At 37.5% G+C, this 16171-nt stretch overlaps 1 protein-coding gene across 1 annotated transcript; it reads right to left on the reverse strand.

The window, feature by feature from the left end:
- Positions 1-8515: 8515 nt before the first annotated feature.
- Positions 8516-15013, reverse strand: LOC106560071 (nucleobindin-1-like). The gene is made up of 2 exons (XM_038565259.1): positions 14830-15013; positions 8516-9520 (listed from the first exon to the last, which is right to left on the reverse strand). Exons 1-2 carry the CDS (start codon positions 15011-15013, stop codon positions 9147-9149), a joined length of 558 nt encoding a protein of 185 aa, XP_038421187.1. The 3' UTR covers positions 8516-9146.
- Between the last annotated feature and the right edge of the window lie 1158 nt (positions 15014-16171).

A 16171-nucleotide genomic window follows, 5' to 3' on the forward strand; every position in this document is an offset into this window, starting at 1 on the left:
CAGTGTGGTATAATGAAAGTCAAGAGAAGAAGGAAGTAATACTTTCAGATGGCACAGAGAAGTCAGTTAAGGCAGGCCTGATAACTGGTGAGATCAAGGCAGAAGCTACATCAGTCGGGAACATTTATTGAGCACCTACTATGTGCCAAGCACTGTAAATATCATGCTCTTTATTCTTCATTACAGCCTTCCGAGGGAAGGCAGTATTATTATTACTGTCATCCTCATATTATAGATGAGTAAATTGAGACAGGACAGGCAGGAGCTGACCAGAGTCATACAACTAGCGTACAGCAGATCTAAGATAAACTCAGCTCTTATCTACTCCACAGTCTCTTAGCCATTTCTGGTTACCAGTTGTGGCAAAAGAGTGGAGATAATATATGCAGATGCCTTTTTAGAGACATTTATCAGTGAAATAAAGAGGGTAGATTTTATAAGGGGAACATTGAGTCTAAACAAGGTAGATTTTAGGGTTTTATTTTTGTTTTTAAGAAGAGGGAGTTTAAAAAAAAGAAGAGAGAGTTTTATTCAACATCACTCAATATCAGGGAAATACAAATCAAAACCACAATGAGATACTACCTCATGCTGGTCACAATGACTAAAATTAACAACTCAGGAAGCAACAAATGTTGGCAAAGATGCAGAGAAAGAAAGTGGAACCCTTTTACACTGTTGGTGGGAATGCAAACTGGTGCAGCCACTCTGGAAAATGGTATAGAGGCTCCTTGAAAAGTTAAAAACAGAACAATCCTATGACCCAGCAGTTGGACTACTAGGTATTTACCCAAAGGATACAAACATAGTGATCTAAAGTATACAAACATAGTGTACCCAACATTTATAGCAGCAATGTCCACAATAGCCAAAATATGGAAAGTACCCAGATGTCCATCAACAGATGAATATAGAAGTGGTATATTGGAATATATGGAATATTACTCAGCCATAAAAAATGAAATCTTACCATTTGCAATGACATGGATGGAACTAGAGGGTATTATGCTCAGTAAAATAAGTCAATTGGAGAAAAATATATAGAATTTAAGAAACAAAACAAGATCATAGGGGAAGGGAGAAAAAAATAAAATAAGACAAAATCAGAGAGGGAGATAAACCATAAGAGACTCTTAACTGTAGGAAACAAACTGAGGGTCGCTGGAGGGGAGGGAGGTAATGGGCTGGGGACCTGGGTGATGGGCATTAAGGAGGGTAATGAGCACTGGGTGTTATAGACAACTGATAAATCACTGAACTCTACCTCCTGAAACTAATAATATGCTATAGGCTAATTAGTTTAATTTAAATTTAAAAAAAAGAAGAGAGAGGTTTGGACATAATTTTAAGCTAAGGGGAAGGAGACAGTGAAAAGAAAGAGAGAAAGAAAGTTGTGTTAAGAATGAAGAGGTTGATGAATTTCTAGCCAAAGCTCTATTTCTGTAGCTGGATCCAAATATATAGGGAAAGAGGCTGTCAGTTTGAATAACTACTTGAAGCTATTTGGTACTAAGTATGTTTCATGAAAGAAAACACCTATAATAAATGTCCATCCAGTCTTTTCTCATTTTGGAATCCATTAATATGGTTAGTATAATTCATGACAAAGTAGACTGCATTTCTCATTTGACTACAATTCACAACTGTACTTTTCATATCAAACTAGGCCCTATCTGTCTAGGTTCAAGGCAAATATTAACAGTCAGGGATAGGCTCCATTTTACATTTCCTTCGTATGTTCACATTATAAAACCAAATGCCTTCTTTCCTTCTATTGGTTACTATGCTCCAGTGGAACTCTCAGAGTTATTCTTTTAGGCTCACAAAATGGTGCCCATTGATGAGCTTTTAGCTGATCCAGCTACGGTACTAGAAATTATTGGTTTCAATTTTCCCTGGTCTTATTTTTAAAAAATATATGCAAATGTGGTTAAACTTGACCTAAACTGAGCTTCTAGTAATTATACTAGAAAGGGCAATACAATCCAATGCTTCTTAATGAAATTTCTTTTTTTTTTTTAAAGATTTTATTTATTTATTCATGAGAGAGAGAGAGACAGAGACAGAGACAGAGACACAGGCAGAGGGAGAAGCAGGCTCCATGCCGGAAGCCCGATGTGGGACTAGATCCCGGGACTCCAGGATCGCGCCCCAGGCCAAAGGCAGGCGCTAAACCGCTGAGCCACCCAGGGATCCCCTCATGAAATTCTTTCTTAATGAAATTTCATTTCTATAATGAAGTCCATGACCAAAACTCTTTGTACATTCCTCTTCAAAAGATAATAGTTTTGCAGTGCTGGTGCAGTGACATCTAACTCATACTCTAGTTCATAATTATTTTTTCTAGTTCATAATTTTATATATTGCAGACAGACGTAAGAGCACATAATGTGTGCTATGACACTAATGCTAGGGCTGTAGTGGAAAATGCAAAGTACCATGCATATAGTTTCTTTAGGAGCGTTCAACTTTCTTAGAAAAGATTACAGAAATGACTAGAATTCAGAGTAGTAAGGGGCCAATATAAATGGCAGTATGGTGTTGGATCACCCTAATTTCTTCCATTTAAAAATGGTTATACCAGTAAGAATTTATTTTTGTTGCAAGAATTTATTCTTTTTTTTTTTTTAAAGGAATACAGAAATATCTAGAATACATTATAAGAGTTCCCCCTTACTACCTCCTCACTTCCACTTCCCTTCCCGGATTGAGGCGTTTCTCACTAATTTCTTCTCTATGCATTTTCATATGTGTGGAAGGACTTTTGTAGTTTAGTACAGGCTCTTTCGCAGCTGTTTGGCATAAATTATTTAAAATGCATTGTTCCATGATTTTTCTCACTTAATAAGCTCTTCTTATGTCAGAATACACAGATTTATTCTTTTGAAAGTCAGTGTTGTATTACTACCTAATAAATTTTTAAAATGTATCCTACAAAAGAAAGCAAAACAAAACAATTAATTTCTAAAATTTTGATTGGCAAACACTAGTGATTGTATTAAATTACTTCCATGTTTAATTTCTTGTTTGAGAAGGCACAGCCGGGATGCCTGAGTGGCTCAGCAGTTGAGCGTCTGCCTTTGGCTCAGGGTGTGACCCCGGAGTCCCAGGATCAAGTCCCACATCAGGCTCCCTGTGTGGAGCCTGCTTCTCCCTTTGCCTGTGTCTCTGCCTCTCTCTCTCTATGTCTCATGAATAAATAAATAAAATCTTAGAGAGAGAGATAGAAGATGAAGCCTCATAGAAATTTTCTCCTACCTTTTTAATCTTTTAAAAACATGGATTTAATGCATTATTTTGACATAAAATGCCTTACATAAATATTTTGCTAAAAACCAAGCATTCTTAAAAGGAAGAATTAAGTAGAAAATACTGGAATACTACCTCAAAGAATATATAATTGAATGCTGTGGATCCCACAGGCAGAAATAGAATAAAATAAAATAAAAATCTTAAATATCTAAGGATAATGAGAATTCTTATGGTACTGGACAATGGGAGTTCTTTCTAAAAATTTCAGTTCTTTTCTCATCATTGTTAAACTGACAACTAAGATCTTTTTAAAAAGCAAGAGGTGGGGTGCCTGGGTGGCTCAGTGGGTTAAGCATCTGACTCTAGATTTTGGCTCAGATCATGATCCCAGGGTTGTTAGGTCAAGTCCCACGTCATGCTCAGAGCTGGGCATGGAGACTTCTTAAGACTCTCTCTCTCTCTCTCTCTCTCTCCCCCTCTCCCTCTGCCCTTCCTCTCCCCACTCCTCAAAAACAAAAACAAAAAACAAAAAAACCCAAACAAACAAAAAACCAAGATGCTCTTTACATCTTGTTTAAAGATATATCTGTATGTATGCATGTATAGAAAAATGCAGAGGAAAAAACAAGCTTATGTTTTAATAGTGGTTATCTTTGGGTGGTGGGATGTAGTCAAGGTGATTCTTATTCTTTATCTTTTTCTGAACTTTTCAATTTTAAAAACAATAAATATGTATATTTTTCCCTTTTTTTGCATATTTTTCCTAATTAGAAAAAGTTGAAGCAATGTAATGAATTAATAGAAAATGAACTAAATGACTATGTCTCTGGATTCAAGAAAAAGAAGCATTCACCCTTTATCTTTCTATTTCCCCACATTATTTTTACTCAAATAGTTGTCAGATTTTAAAAATTTATAAGGCCAAGAAATAACATTGGACCATTATATGTGGTGTATAAAATTATAACCTTGGGTCAAAATAAAGTTAAAAATAGACTTTTAATATATAAATAAAAAACATCTAAAGTAGTTTATTCTAGTGTTATTAGGCCAACACACAAAATACATTTTTATTTGCTATTAAGTTATGTCTCTTTTTGTTAAATAGCTAATATTTTTTACTTTTAATGTAACAAAATTTTGGTTTTAAAAAAGCTTATTCTTGTCATTTCCAAAAAAAGAGAGGGGAAAGGAGAGAGGAAGCTGTGCTTACTGGGAAAGTTGCAACATTCAGTTCGTAAGTACTTTTTGCTTGAGATATTTTTTTCAACTACTTCTCTTACATAAGAGCTCTGTAATATCTCCATAGGGAGAAATAACACTGGGCTACATTATGTCTTTTTAATTTTTCCTCCAGATAGTGTTTACAAATCAACAAGTAGGAATGACTCCATACTCAAAGTTATTAGCCAACATTGGTGTCCATTTGCCATTAAGGACAATTGGTAATTCTAACAATCAATGAGAGTTTATTTTAGGAGAAACCTTACTGAAATTTGCAGGAAATAACCTTTTTGTTCCAAAACAGCTGTCATTGAGCACCATTATATCTACAACAATTAAAATTATCTTTGGTGACTTTTAGCATTTGGCATTGCTCCATTATTGTTCAGTTAAATATTTTTCAAGTTTGCTAGGACTTTTGCCCACTGTGTGCTTACGGCCCTTTATTGTCAATATGTATCTCAGAATTCACCTTTGTGACATTACTTTTTTGTATTGTGGGAGAAAATGTAATTTCTGAAGTGAATTGCCTGAGAAATCAAGTAATATTTGTTAGGAAATTGCAGCACATAACTACAAATTACATACAAAAATAGGATTACAATTCATTGCATTATATTTGGCAACGAATATCCCTTTCTCTCTTTTTCTTGATCCTTGCAAAAAACTCCCAGTATAAAGAATTAGCTAATGTTCAGTGGACAAAAAGAGCAAAGGGTGACACATACTGTCATTTTAACAAATGTAATTGAAAATTGCAAAGAAAATGTCTAAGTTTAAGTCACCCAGGCTACAGGCAGGGGACTGATTGTCAAAAACAACACCAAACAAAAAAATATGATTTTCCATGGCAATAGAAGTCATAAACATGTTAGTTCAGCACCCATCCAAAATGAGTACTGTTTAGAAAAAAACAACAAACCTGAGATCCTGTAATATGTCGCCCCATCTAAATCTTTTTTTTTTTTTTAATTTTTATTTATTTATGATAGTCACAGAGAGAGAGAGAGGCAGAGACACAGGCAAAGGGAGAAGCAGGCTCCATGCACCGGGAGCCCGACGTGGGATTCGATCCCGGGTCTCCAGGATCGCGCCCTGGGCCAAAGGCAGGCGCCAAACCGCTGCGCCACCCAGGGATCCCCCCATGTAAATCTTAAATAAGGCTTCATGTATCTGATTGTTTAATTTTGAAAAAAAGAAACATTTGTCTTCAGAAATGATTAAATATTGAAACACAATAGCTTAGAGACCCTAACTGCATCATATGATAAAAGGCAATACTTTTATAGTATCTCAGGCCTTGATTACTGTTAGTTTATTACTGTATTTTGAGTGAAAGAGTTTATTTGCCATGATTTTATTCAAACCAAAAAGGTATTTGAAGAATATTTAAAACTTATTACTCCTTACTCAAACCTAAAACACTGATACCAATGAACATTTCTTACCCCCTAGTACTTTTCTTGACACTTGCAAGCCCATAATTAACCTTTCAGACAAAAAAATCCTGGGAAGAATTTAGAAGGGTAAGTCAGGTCAAATTTATTTAAATCACTTCAATAATTTGCAGAAATTCAAAGCAATTTAAGTTTTGCACTATATATTTAGGGCACAAATTATCTTTATGCTGACTCCCTTTGACACTCTTCTCTGTTATGTCCCAGCAGATATTTTTATTTCTGAATTCCCCCCCTCCCACCCAATTTCACATCATCAAATCGTGGACTGTTTTTGAGGAGAAATAGTAGTTAACAAAACTGGCTTTCTAACTCAGGGGGTCAAAAATGGAGAGTGTGCAATATATTATTTAAAAAGCAGATGCAAAACTTCTATAAAATTTAAAATCTATGAACGACTTGACAAGATTCCAAATTGTTGAAAGGCCTTATGGGATACTAGTGATTTTTCTTTTCTTGGTATTTTCTGAATTTTTCAGAAATCGTATGTTTTTTTCATCTATTATTTATTGTGAGAAAAACAGTAAAACAGGGGGAAAAGTTTCCCATTGATCATGAAAGTGTGAATAAAATATGTAAAACACTGAATTTTTTCAAAGAATAAAAAATTACTTTTGTAAAAGAATCCAGGACTCTAAACTCTTCCTCTCATTTGTGGAACATAAAGTATATTTTGGATCAAAACATGGAACATTCCAGACAATGTGAAATCTAGAAAGGAACTGCACCTGTATCCCGATGCAGCGCCAAAAAACTATAGCTACTGAATAAATAGTCTTCCTAAATTAGGAAAAAGAATTCAAGTCTACTTTCCACTTACCACTATGCACAAAAGTGAGAGTTTTGCTCTTGGCATGAATATGATAGAAATTGTGGGATAGTATTAGCAAGATGGTATTTTTCAGAGTTTTATTACATGGAGCAGTTTTAAGTGGAAGAGTAGATATTGTAGAATATAACTCAGTGCTTTGCTTTAACTGAAAACTTGATGATTTTTTAAATTAAACTATAGCTATTTGCTCTGTAAGTTTTAATAATTATTTGATTAATTACTTTCCTCAAAAGTATTACTTGCGACAGAGACATTGTATATTTGAGGATTTGCTTACCTAAACTGATGCTTTTGGTAGAGCTGAATTAAGCTTCTGCAGAATTTTCTGTGAGAAGAGTAACATTCACATAGTAGTAATTCTGAAAAAGTGATCTTTTTCATTGGAAAATATGAAGCAATGTGTACAGAAAGCTGCAAAATCTGGAGTTATAGGCCTATTAGGCAAGGGACATCTGAACCAAAAAAGAATTAAATCATGGCTAAATCACTACAGCAAAAGTAGTAATCAATAAAGGGAAGAAGTTATTAACATGACTTTTTGGAACACAATTTTAGTACAATCATTAAAAAATAATCAGAAGTTTGTAAAAGAATTCTGAGAGAGAAGAGGCATGAGATAAAGAGGGAAGTTGAGAAAGAAGAATGAGTATGTGACCAGACATGTGATGTTGCCATTATTTTTATTATTTTGCAGAAAACCTCAGACTAACCAGGAGAGAGGACTGAGGAGATGAGCTAAAATTTCGCTTCTAGACTCTATCTTTTGCTCATGTCTTGCATTTTTCCTCTAAAAATTGTGTGTGTGTATATGTGTGTGTTTGTCCAAACACACCCCAAAAGGGTGTAGAAATATTTCTTGAATATTCTGTGGTTTATGATGAAAATTGAAAAGCAAATGAAGCATGTGGAATGGTTCTCAGACAGATACAGACAGACCAAAATTAAATCTTCACCCTTGCATTTTGAATTTCAACAGAGCTATGGTTGGTTTTTTTAAAGTCTGATGTTTTGGTTGCACTCATTTTCGTACTTTTTTTTTTTTTTTTTTTTTTTTTGCAGTCATCTTAGCAAATGCTTAAGAAACCTAAATTGACAAAACAGATTCCAAACTAGTCAAATGAAGTGTATTTCTTTTTTTGTCGAACCTTTTTCTTAATCTTCCAGTTTCTCCATTTACCAGAATTTGAAGCTGCTCTTAAATTTTCTGGGTTTGGTGATATCTATCTATCTATCTATCTATCTATCTACCTATCTATCTATGCCACGCTTGTATTAGATACTGGATATACAACACCGAAAATTCAGAAAAGTTTCCCGGGCTTGCTGTACATCAGTTCTTTCCCAAAAAAGTTTGTAAAGGTTTTAACAATCTCTACAGCAGTATCAAAAATAATTTCTCCTTTCTAACTTAGAAAACAAGAACATTAGCCATTATTTGTTTCTAAGTAATTTTCCACATGCCAGTCATCCTATCTTGGAACCCCTCGATCTCAGACCAAACCCCTCTAACTCGTGTATGACTTTTCCCATGTGACTCTTTAAATAAATTCTAGGGTTTTTCCCATAATTAATTAATCTCAGAAATCAAAATGAAACATGTCACCAGGGTCTTATTTAAAGCCAAGAAATTTATTGGCTATTATCCAGCCTTCCTTCTAAATTAAACAACCTCAAACATTATTCTTACCATCCTTGCTTCTTGGTTTTTGTTGTTGTTGTTGTTTTGGTGGTGTGTTAGTTTAATGGGCACCTTATGGAAAAATTCTAGAATAGCTTACACTATCCAGTTTTTTAGTGGGGTAAAGCCCCACTTTAAACACTGAAATACAGAGTTCTCTGTTTACATGATCACTGGCTGCGTGAGAGGGGGAACTTTGTTTTGTTCACAGTAGATCCACAGGGTTCCCGTGAAGCTTGGTCTTTAGAGGGAACTTAGTAAATGTTTGCTGAATGAATGAAGCAGGCCCTGGTTGGCTCTGTCGACTGCTTGCAGCTTCTGGGTCAGTGTCCTAGGCATAGCTGCAGGGGCCTGGCAACCCCGGCTTAGGTTGCATGCAATATGAAGGCGATCTTAGGGTTAAACCTGTTGGGGTCCAATCCATCCAGTGCCTCCTTCAACTGGGCTTGGCTGCCAGGTACATTGACTTTGGGGTGCTCTTGGTGCCGGCGCTGTTGTTCTTCCAGCTTCCTCTCTGCCTCCTTGCGTTGCTCCTCACCCAGTGACTCCAGATAACGGTGTCTCTCATGTTCCAGCATCTTGTAGCGTTTGAACTCTTCGTGATGGGCCGCGTCATCCTGGGCCAGGGCCCAGGTGGCCCCTCTGGATCAGCATCTCCAGGTCCCAGGCCTCAAAGGTGTGCTGATTCTGAGGGTCCAGGTGCTCAACCAGCTTCAGGAGGCTCAGATGATCCAACTGTATGTACATTGGGCTCCTGCTCTGCATCCTTCTTGGCCTTGAGCAGCATCCGCAGCCGAGACACCTCCTGTCGCTTGAGCCCATCCGGCTTGGTGAGGACATGGTGGCTGACAAAGTCCAGCTCCCGGCTCAGCTCTCCACTCTTGATGTCCTCGGCATTGGCAGCCGGCAGCTTCTCTTGGAAATGCCCATCCGTCTCCAGCACGTTGATGACTTCCTGGAGGTACCGGTGGTAGGACAGGCCGGTGGCAGGGCTCTCCTGCTTGGGCGCCCCCGCTCCAGGGGCACCGCCAGCACAGGCGCAGCCGCAGTGGTGCCCAGAGGAGCGGGGCTGCGGGGCTGCGCGGGGCCCAGAGGAAGGCGTGGCGGCCTGACCTTTCCATCCCCGCAGAGGGCGTCTCCCGGGCGCTTCTTGGTTTTAGGCCTTTTCTCTCCCGACAATTGGAGCACGTATAAGAGTTTTGATATGTCCACGTTTTAACCAAGACCACATTTATGTTTTATTGTGATGATATGTAAGGAAACTTTGCTCTAAAATGTCCATAGCTCTGTGCTTTGAAAAAAATATACACAATAGAAATCAATTTCCCCATCCCCAGTATTAAAATGCTATTATAATATTTTTCATTTTTTTGGAAAGTTCCAAGAGATAGCAGCTTAAAAATCTTTTCTCCAAGTCTGACTCTTTAGGCCTGTTAACAATTTAACGTACAACGAAATCTTTATGATTTATAAATGGATTACTTGAATTATACTTTATCTTTAATGACTCAGTTCTTCCTCACCTTTGCCACTTGGCCAGGTTGAAGGATGCCGAACATGAAGCTGAACTCAGTCAAGGTCAAACATGCAGAGTGTAATCATGGGGTGTGTGTCTGTGTGTGTGTGTGTGTGTGTGCACGTGTGTGAGCATGAGAGAGACGGATTCAATTCCCAAGGCAAATTGAGATTACCTTTTTTTTTTTAAAGTAAAAGAAGTCTCTCTTTTGTCCAGTTAGATAAAACACTACATATAACTTAAGAAAAAGCTGGGTACCTCTTCTCCCTCGCTCCCTCCTCTTTGCCCTCCTTTCCTCTCCCACTCTTTTCCTTCCTTCTTTCCTTCCTTCCTTCCTTCCTTCCTTCCTTCCTTCCTTCCTTCCTTCCTTCCTTCCTTCTTCCTTCCTTCCTTCCTTCCTTCCTTCCTTCCTTCCTTCCTTCCTTCCTTCCATCCTTCCTAACAGTCTCCTCTGAGCCAAAAGCATAGGATTCCTTGGCTGCAACCTAGGCAGGATAGCTTCCCATGTATCCCTCAGTATGCACACAGCTGGTCCTTGGTTGGATGTTGGTCTGGCTGTTGTGACCTCCTCTCCCAGCCCCTCTGCCCTGCAGCCCGCAGTCCCCAGAATCCCTGTGCATCTCCACTGACTCATCTCAGACCTACGATACTCCCTCCACCCCATCTCCCTCCTCTGCCCCTTGCCTTGGTCTTTCTCTTTCTGTGTCTGTGTCTGTCTGAATGCCTTCCTCTGTTTCCATGTCTGCTCTTCTCCCTCCCTGCTTCTCTCACACTTATTCACATTTTCTCCATTTTCTTTCTTGAATTTAGATGAAAGAGCTGGTGATTTAATAAATTTCTATGTCTTTAAAGATAGAATTGCTGTGGCTTCTAATATTTTTTTTTCTACGAGTCAGTGACCTTTGACAAGAGAAAGCCTTCTTACTAGGGCTTACAGAACTGCTGCTTAGAAAATGTGTGAGCAACCCCAGCAGCTGCTGTTCATCTAAGTTTCTTATGATAATTTTAGAAAGAAAATATCACAAACATTGAAGAGCATACTTATCCTTGGGTAGAGTTGCCAGATTTAGTGAATAAAAATACAGAACACCAGTTAAATTTAAATTTCAGATAAACAGGGGGATCCCTGGGTGACTCAGTGGTTTAATGCCTGTCTTTGGCCCAGGGGGTGATCCTGGAGTCCCGCATCGGGCTCCCTGCATGGAGCCTGCTTCTCCCTCTGCCTGTGTCTCTGCCTCTCTTTCTCTGTGTGTGTGTGTGTGTCTCTCATGAATAAATAAATTTTTAAAAATCTTAAAAAAAATTTTCAGATAAACAATGAGTAATTGCCTGGTATTAAGTATTTTCATGCAATATTTGAGACATGTGTGTACTAAAAAAAGTATTCTTTCTTTATCAGTTGTTTATCTGGGTATTCAGTATTTATGGTTGATATTTTATACATATGTAATGTTTGTAGCCAGCTATTTTCTGTATTTAGAAGTCTTTGTGCAGTTTCCCATTGAGATTTTACTGCCCCTGTGGATGGCCATCAGATAAAAGTGAGTAATGGTGAAAAAACTATAATTAAAATTAATTTTGCTATTTACTTGTTCTGGCATGAGGTTCTATGGGAGGGAACAGTCCATTTCTTATCTATTTGTCCCCCACTAATACTGAATTCAAAATAACATATTGCCTTTCTATTTTCCACCTTTGGTATATATCTTCTTTCACTTCCTTCCAATTCCATCTAAAATGTAGATGGTTGAAGGAGAAAAATGTACCTACATATTCAATTCCTTATCACCTCCCTCTGAAACAGGCACTTGTTTACTTAATAAACATTGTAAAAAAGGGCAGCATTTCTGAACCTCTTATAAAAAGTCAGGTTTATATTTGCACTAGCTAGACTTTCTTCTTAATCATTGTCTCATTAAGAAAAAAATACCTGGAAAAAAAGTGTAGGTAACTATAGTAGTAATAATAGCTAGCACTTTTTGAGCGCTTACCATTTTGTCAGGCACTATTGAAACATTATATATAAAATGGCTTAAATCATGTAAATCCCCAAAACCAATGAGGTAGGCACTATTATCATCCCTACTTTAGAGATGAGAAACTGAGGCTTGGGAAAGCTAGGTAACACCCAGTTTCCTCTGTTATTAACATATTACATTAGTATGGTAACTTTGTCACAATTAATGTACCAACATTGATCTATTATTATAAAAGTCCATGCTTCATTCAGACTTCCTTAGTTTTTACTTAATGTCCCTTTTCTATTCTAGGATCCTACCCAGGACACCACATTACATTCAGTCCTCCTGTCTCCTTGGCTATAACAGTTTCTCAGACTTTCTTCTTCTTCTTCTTTTTTTTTTACTTCTACTTTACTTTCTTTTTGATGACCTTGACAGTTTTGAAGAGTACTACTCAGATATTTTGTAGAATATTTCTCAATTCTTATTTGTCTGGTGTTTTACTCATGTTTAGAATAGAGTTACAGGTTTTGGGGAGAAAGATAATAAAGTGGCGTTCTCAACATATCGTGTCAACCTTGATCACCTGGCTGAGGTAGTAGTGCTTGTCAAGTTTCTCCAATGTGAGGTGACTCTTTAAAAAAAAAAAAGAAAAAGAAAAGGATTTATTTCTTTATGATAGACCGAGAGAGAGAGGCAGAGACAGAGGAGGAGGGAGAAGCAAGCTCCATGCCGGCAGCCCAACGCGGGACTCGATCCCCTGACTCCAGGATCGCCCCTGAGCCAAAGGCAGGCACCAAACTGCTGAGCCACCCAGGGATCCCGAGATGATTCTTTTCTCCCCTCTTTTTATACTGTGCTCTTTGGAAGGAAGTCACCATTCCCAACCCCCACTTACTGGGTAGAGAGTTATAACTGAGCTATTATTACAAGAACAGCTTTATTGAGATAGAATTCGCATACCTTAAAATTGATCTGTTTGAAGTGTACAGTTCAGTGGTTTTCAAAATGTTGGCAGAGTTGTGCAAACATCACCACAACCAACTTTAAAACATTTTTACCTCCCCCAAAAGAAACTCCATACCTATTGACAGTCATTTCCCTCCCCACCTCCCTCCCCCAGCGTGACAACCTAATCTGCTTTCTGTTTTCTGAACATTTCACATGAATGGAGTCATGGTGTTTTGTGACTGGCTTTTTTCATTTAGCATAATACTTTTGTAGCACATTCATGTTATAGTACGTACTTCATTGCTCTTTATTGCTGAATAATATTCTATTGTATGGATATACCACATTTTGTTTACCTATCCATCAGCTGATAGACATTTGGATTGCTTTCCTTTTTTGACTACCATGAATAGTGTTGGTATTCACATTTGGACACAAGTTTTTATGTGACTAGTGTTTTCATTTTTTTTTTGGCCATATATCTAGGAGTCAAGTCGATGGGTATAATTTAGCTATTTTTAAAATAAGAAAAACATGGCTGACTAGGCTGTGGGCTGGTCCTGCTTTCAATTATTCACATGGACTAGAAAAACTGAGCTGATTGCCCAATAAAGCCATAACACAAGGCCCCACCTCTAAACCATTGGCAGGTAACCAAATTGTAAGCCTGTTGACCAAGATGAGGGAAAATAGTTTCATAAAAGCCTGACCACACATCCCATTCTATAAACCTATGGCAAATAATGCAGTTTATATGCACTAAAAAAAAAAAAAAAATGCAGATCCCATAAAATCACTTGTTTCTGTTAAAAAGTTATGATGAAAAAAGAAAAAAGTTATGATGAGAAAGCTTTGCTTCTCCTAGGTCTAGATGTCCTTCAAGATGCATGGAGTAGGTCATTTACCTAAATCCTCTTTTTGAAATTCTTCTATTGCTGCCACTGTCACTGTTAGGACTGAGTATTAATTATCAAGAAAACAGGCACTAGGCAAGGAGCAGTAGCCACTATTTTCTAGTGTATGGGATATATGTATCATTTTAAGGAAGTATTTGATAGCAGGAAAAAATACATGATTATATAATGTTAAGCACAGACACTTCTACACTGGATAATGGGGCAGGAGGAGAAGAGAAACAGAAAAAAAACAGCAAATCTAAAGCCTGGACTGCCACTCCTTCCCATTATCCATTCATGGTAGGAACTAGTCCAGGTAAACAGCAATTTTAAAAAGTCAAAAGATACTTGATCATATTCCTGGTGGAAAGAAATGAAACTCAAGTAATTTGTCACACATATCATATTATTCCCTTAAAAATAAGCAGTCTATCAGTGCTTCCAAATAAATGCCTTTGACCATATCCATTATTCCTTTGAAATACAATCACCAAAATTAAGCAGGACACTTAGGGCTAGTCCTTTAGCAGAGAATAAGAAAGGGGGAAATAAGTCTATTTGTAATGAATAATAACATGCCAGAAGGTAGTGGTTCACACAACCTTGTCATGTCTTTCTTTTGTTCCTTGTTCCCTCTCCAAGAATCTATGATAGGGTCCCACACAAATGGAGGAAAATAACTGTTGGCTGATTCTAACTGATTTACTTCTGTATCTACCTCTAGAATTTTGCTGACTCCTGATTGAAAAGATACTTATTAAGCAATCTGTGAAAACACAAGTCATAGTCTGGTCCCCCTATGTAAGGTATGCATTAGATGAGGGTGCTATACAAAAAAAGTGACAGGAGATTGTTTTTTTAAAAGTATGTAATCTAAAACAAAGCCTAAAATGAGGCCATACACCTAGAACAAAGTCCTTAAAATGAGCTAGGTTAGCATGTGGCTTAGAATAAGGGATCTTTGGCTGGTATCCACGTGACGAAATCTGAGGAAAAAGTTTACCTCGGGAAGAGGAATAGAAACTCTTTTCCTGGGGACATTTCCAAACAGACTAGATGTACCTCTGCTTGGAATGATGTAGACCAGAGCTGGTGTGTGGGGAATGTGTTTCGGGCGTGCAGAGATAATGATCATTTCAGCCGTAAGGGAAGCTGTGCAGGGCCTGGGGCCCACAGAGACCCAAGACTGATCATCTTTGTCCACAAACGTCCTCTTGGATAGGCCTCTGTGCCACATAAACGCCATTTTCTATGTGCTCCACAATGTGAAAAAGGTTGAGAAGCTCATATTTAGGTGAAGCTTCCCAGAGATTGAACTACATGATTATTCAGTAAGGATTAAGGATATAATAAATTCCTCATCATTTCTTCTCATGAAGATAAACAATGATGTAATAATTACAAGACGTTTTTTAATCTAGCTTTTAGAATTTGACTTTGTATTCATTAATTTGTTTGTTTGCTTGTTTGTTTAGATTTTGTTTTTAAGGGGATCCCTGGGTGGCTCAGTGGTTGAGCAACTGCCTTCAGCTCAGGATGTGATCCCAGGATCTGGGATCAAGTCCCACATCGGGTTCGCTGAGAGGAGCCTGCTTCTCCCTCTGCCTATGTCTCTGCCTCTCTGTGTCTCTCATGAATAAATAAATAAAATCTTTAAAAAAAAAAAAAAGACCTTGTTTTTAAATGAAAATATGGCTACTTCTTAGCAAGTCGGGACTGACATGTTTTAGCAGGCATTATGCACTCAACATGAAGTCACATTAGCCAGGACCTTCAGAAAGTTTCAGTGCCTTGATGGTCTACTTAAGTTAGTATGATTCTTGGTATCCCGATTCTGATAACTGAGGTTCTGCACTATTTCTCTGCCTGAGTTTTTGTCTTGGTGTTTTGCCTGGCACCCCAGAACCCTTCAGACCTTAGGCCCTGTCTTGTTCTTACAAATCTCTCCTCCAAAAGAATGAATGTCTGCTCCTAAAATCAAGCCCACGGCGTTCCAGGGAAAAAAAAAACCCAAATAGCATGTGTAGATAAACACTTTCAGAGAGATTGCGAGTAGTCCAGCATTACTAAAATGAAGTGGAAAGATCTCAGGAGAGTAAAATATAAAATGAGAACGTAAGGAACATATCATGAAAGATCTTATATGTCATTGTAAGGGTATATAATATGATCCTGTCCTGCTGAGGACATAATATGGATATAGAGATATCATGTATGGCATATATAAATACAATATATTTTAAAAATCTACTTGATTATAAAATAATACATGCTTATTAAAGAACATTTGGAAAATATAATGAAATTTAAAGAATAAGATAAAGGTTATTTATTATTTCATTATCCAGATAGAATCACCGATGATATTTTGGTGTATTTCTTTCCAGATTTATTTTATGTGTAT

The sequence above is a fragment of the Canis lupus genome, chromosome 20 (genome assembly GCF_011100685.1).
Source record: "Canis lupus familiaris isolate Mischka breed German Shepherd chromosome 20, alternate assembly UU_Cfam_GSD_1.0, whole genome shotgun sequence".
Classification (NCBI taxonomy): Eukaryota; Metazoa; Chordata; class Mammalia; order Carnivora; family Canidae; genus Canis; species Canis lupus.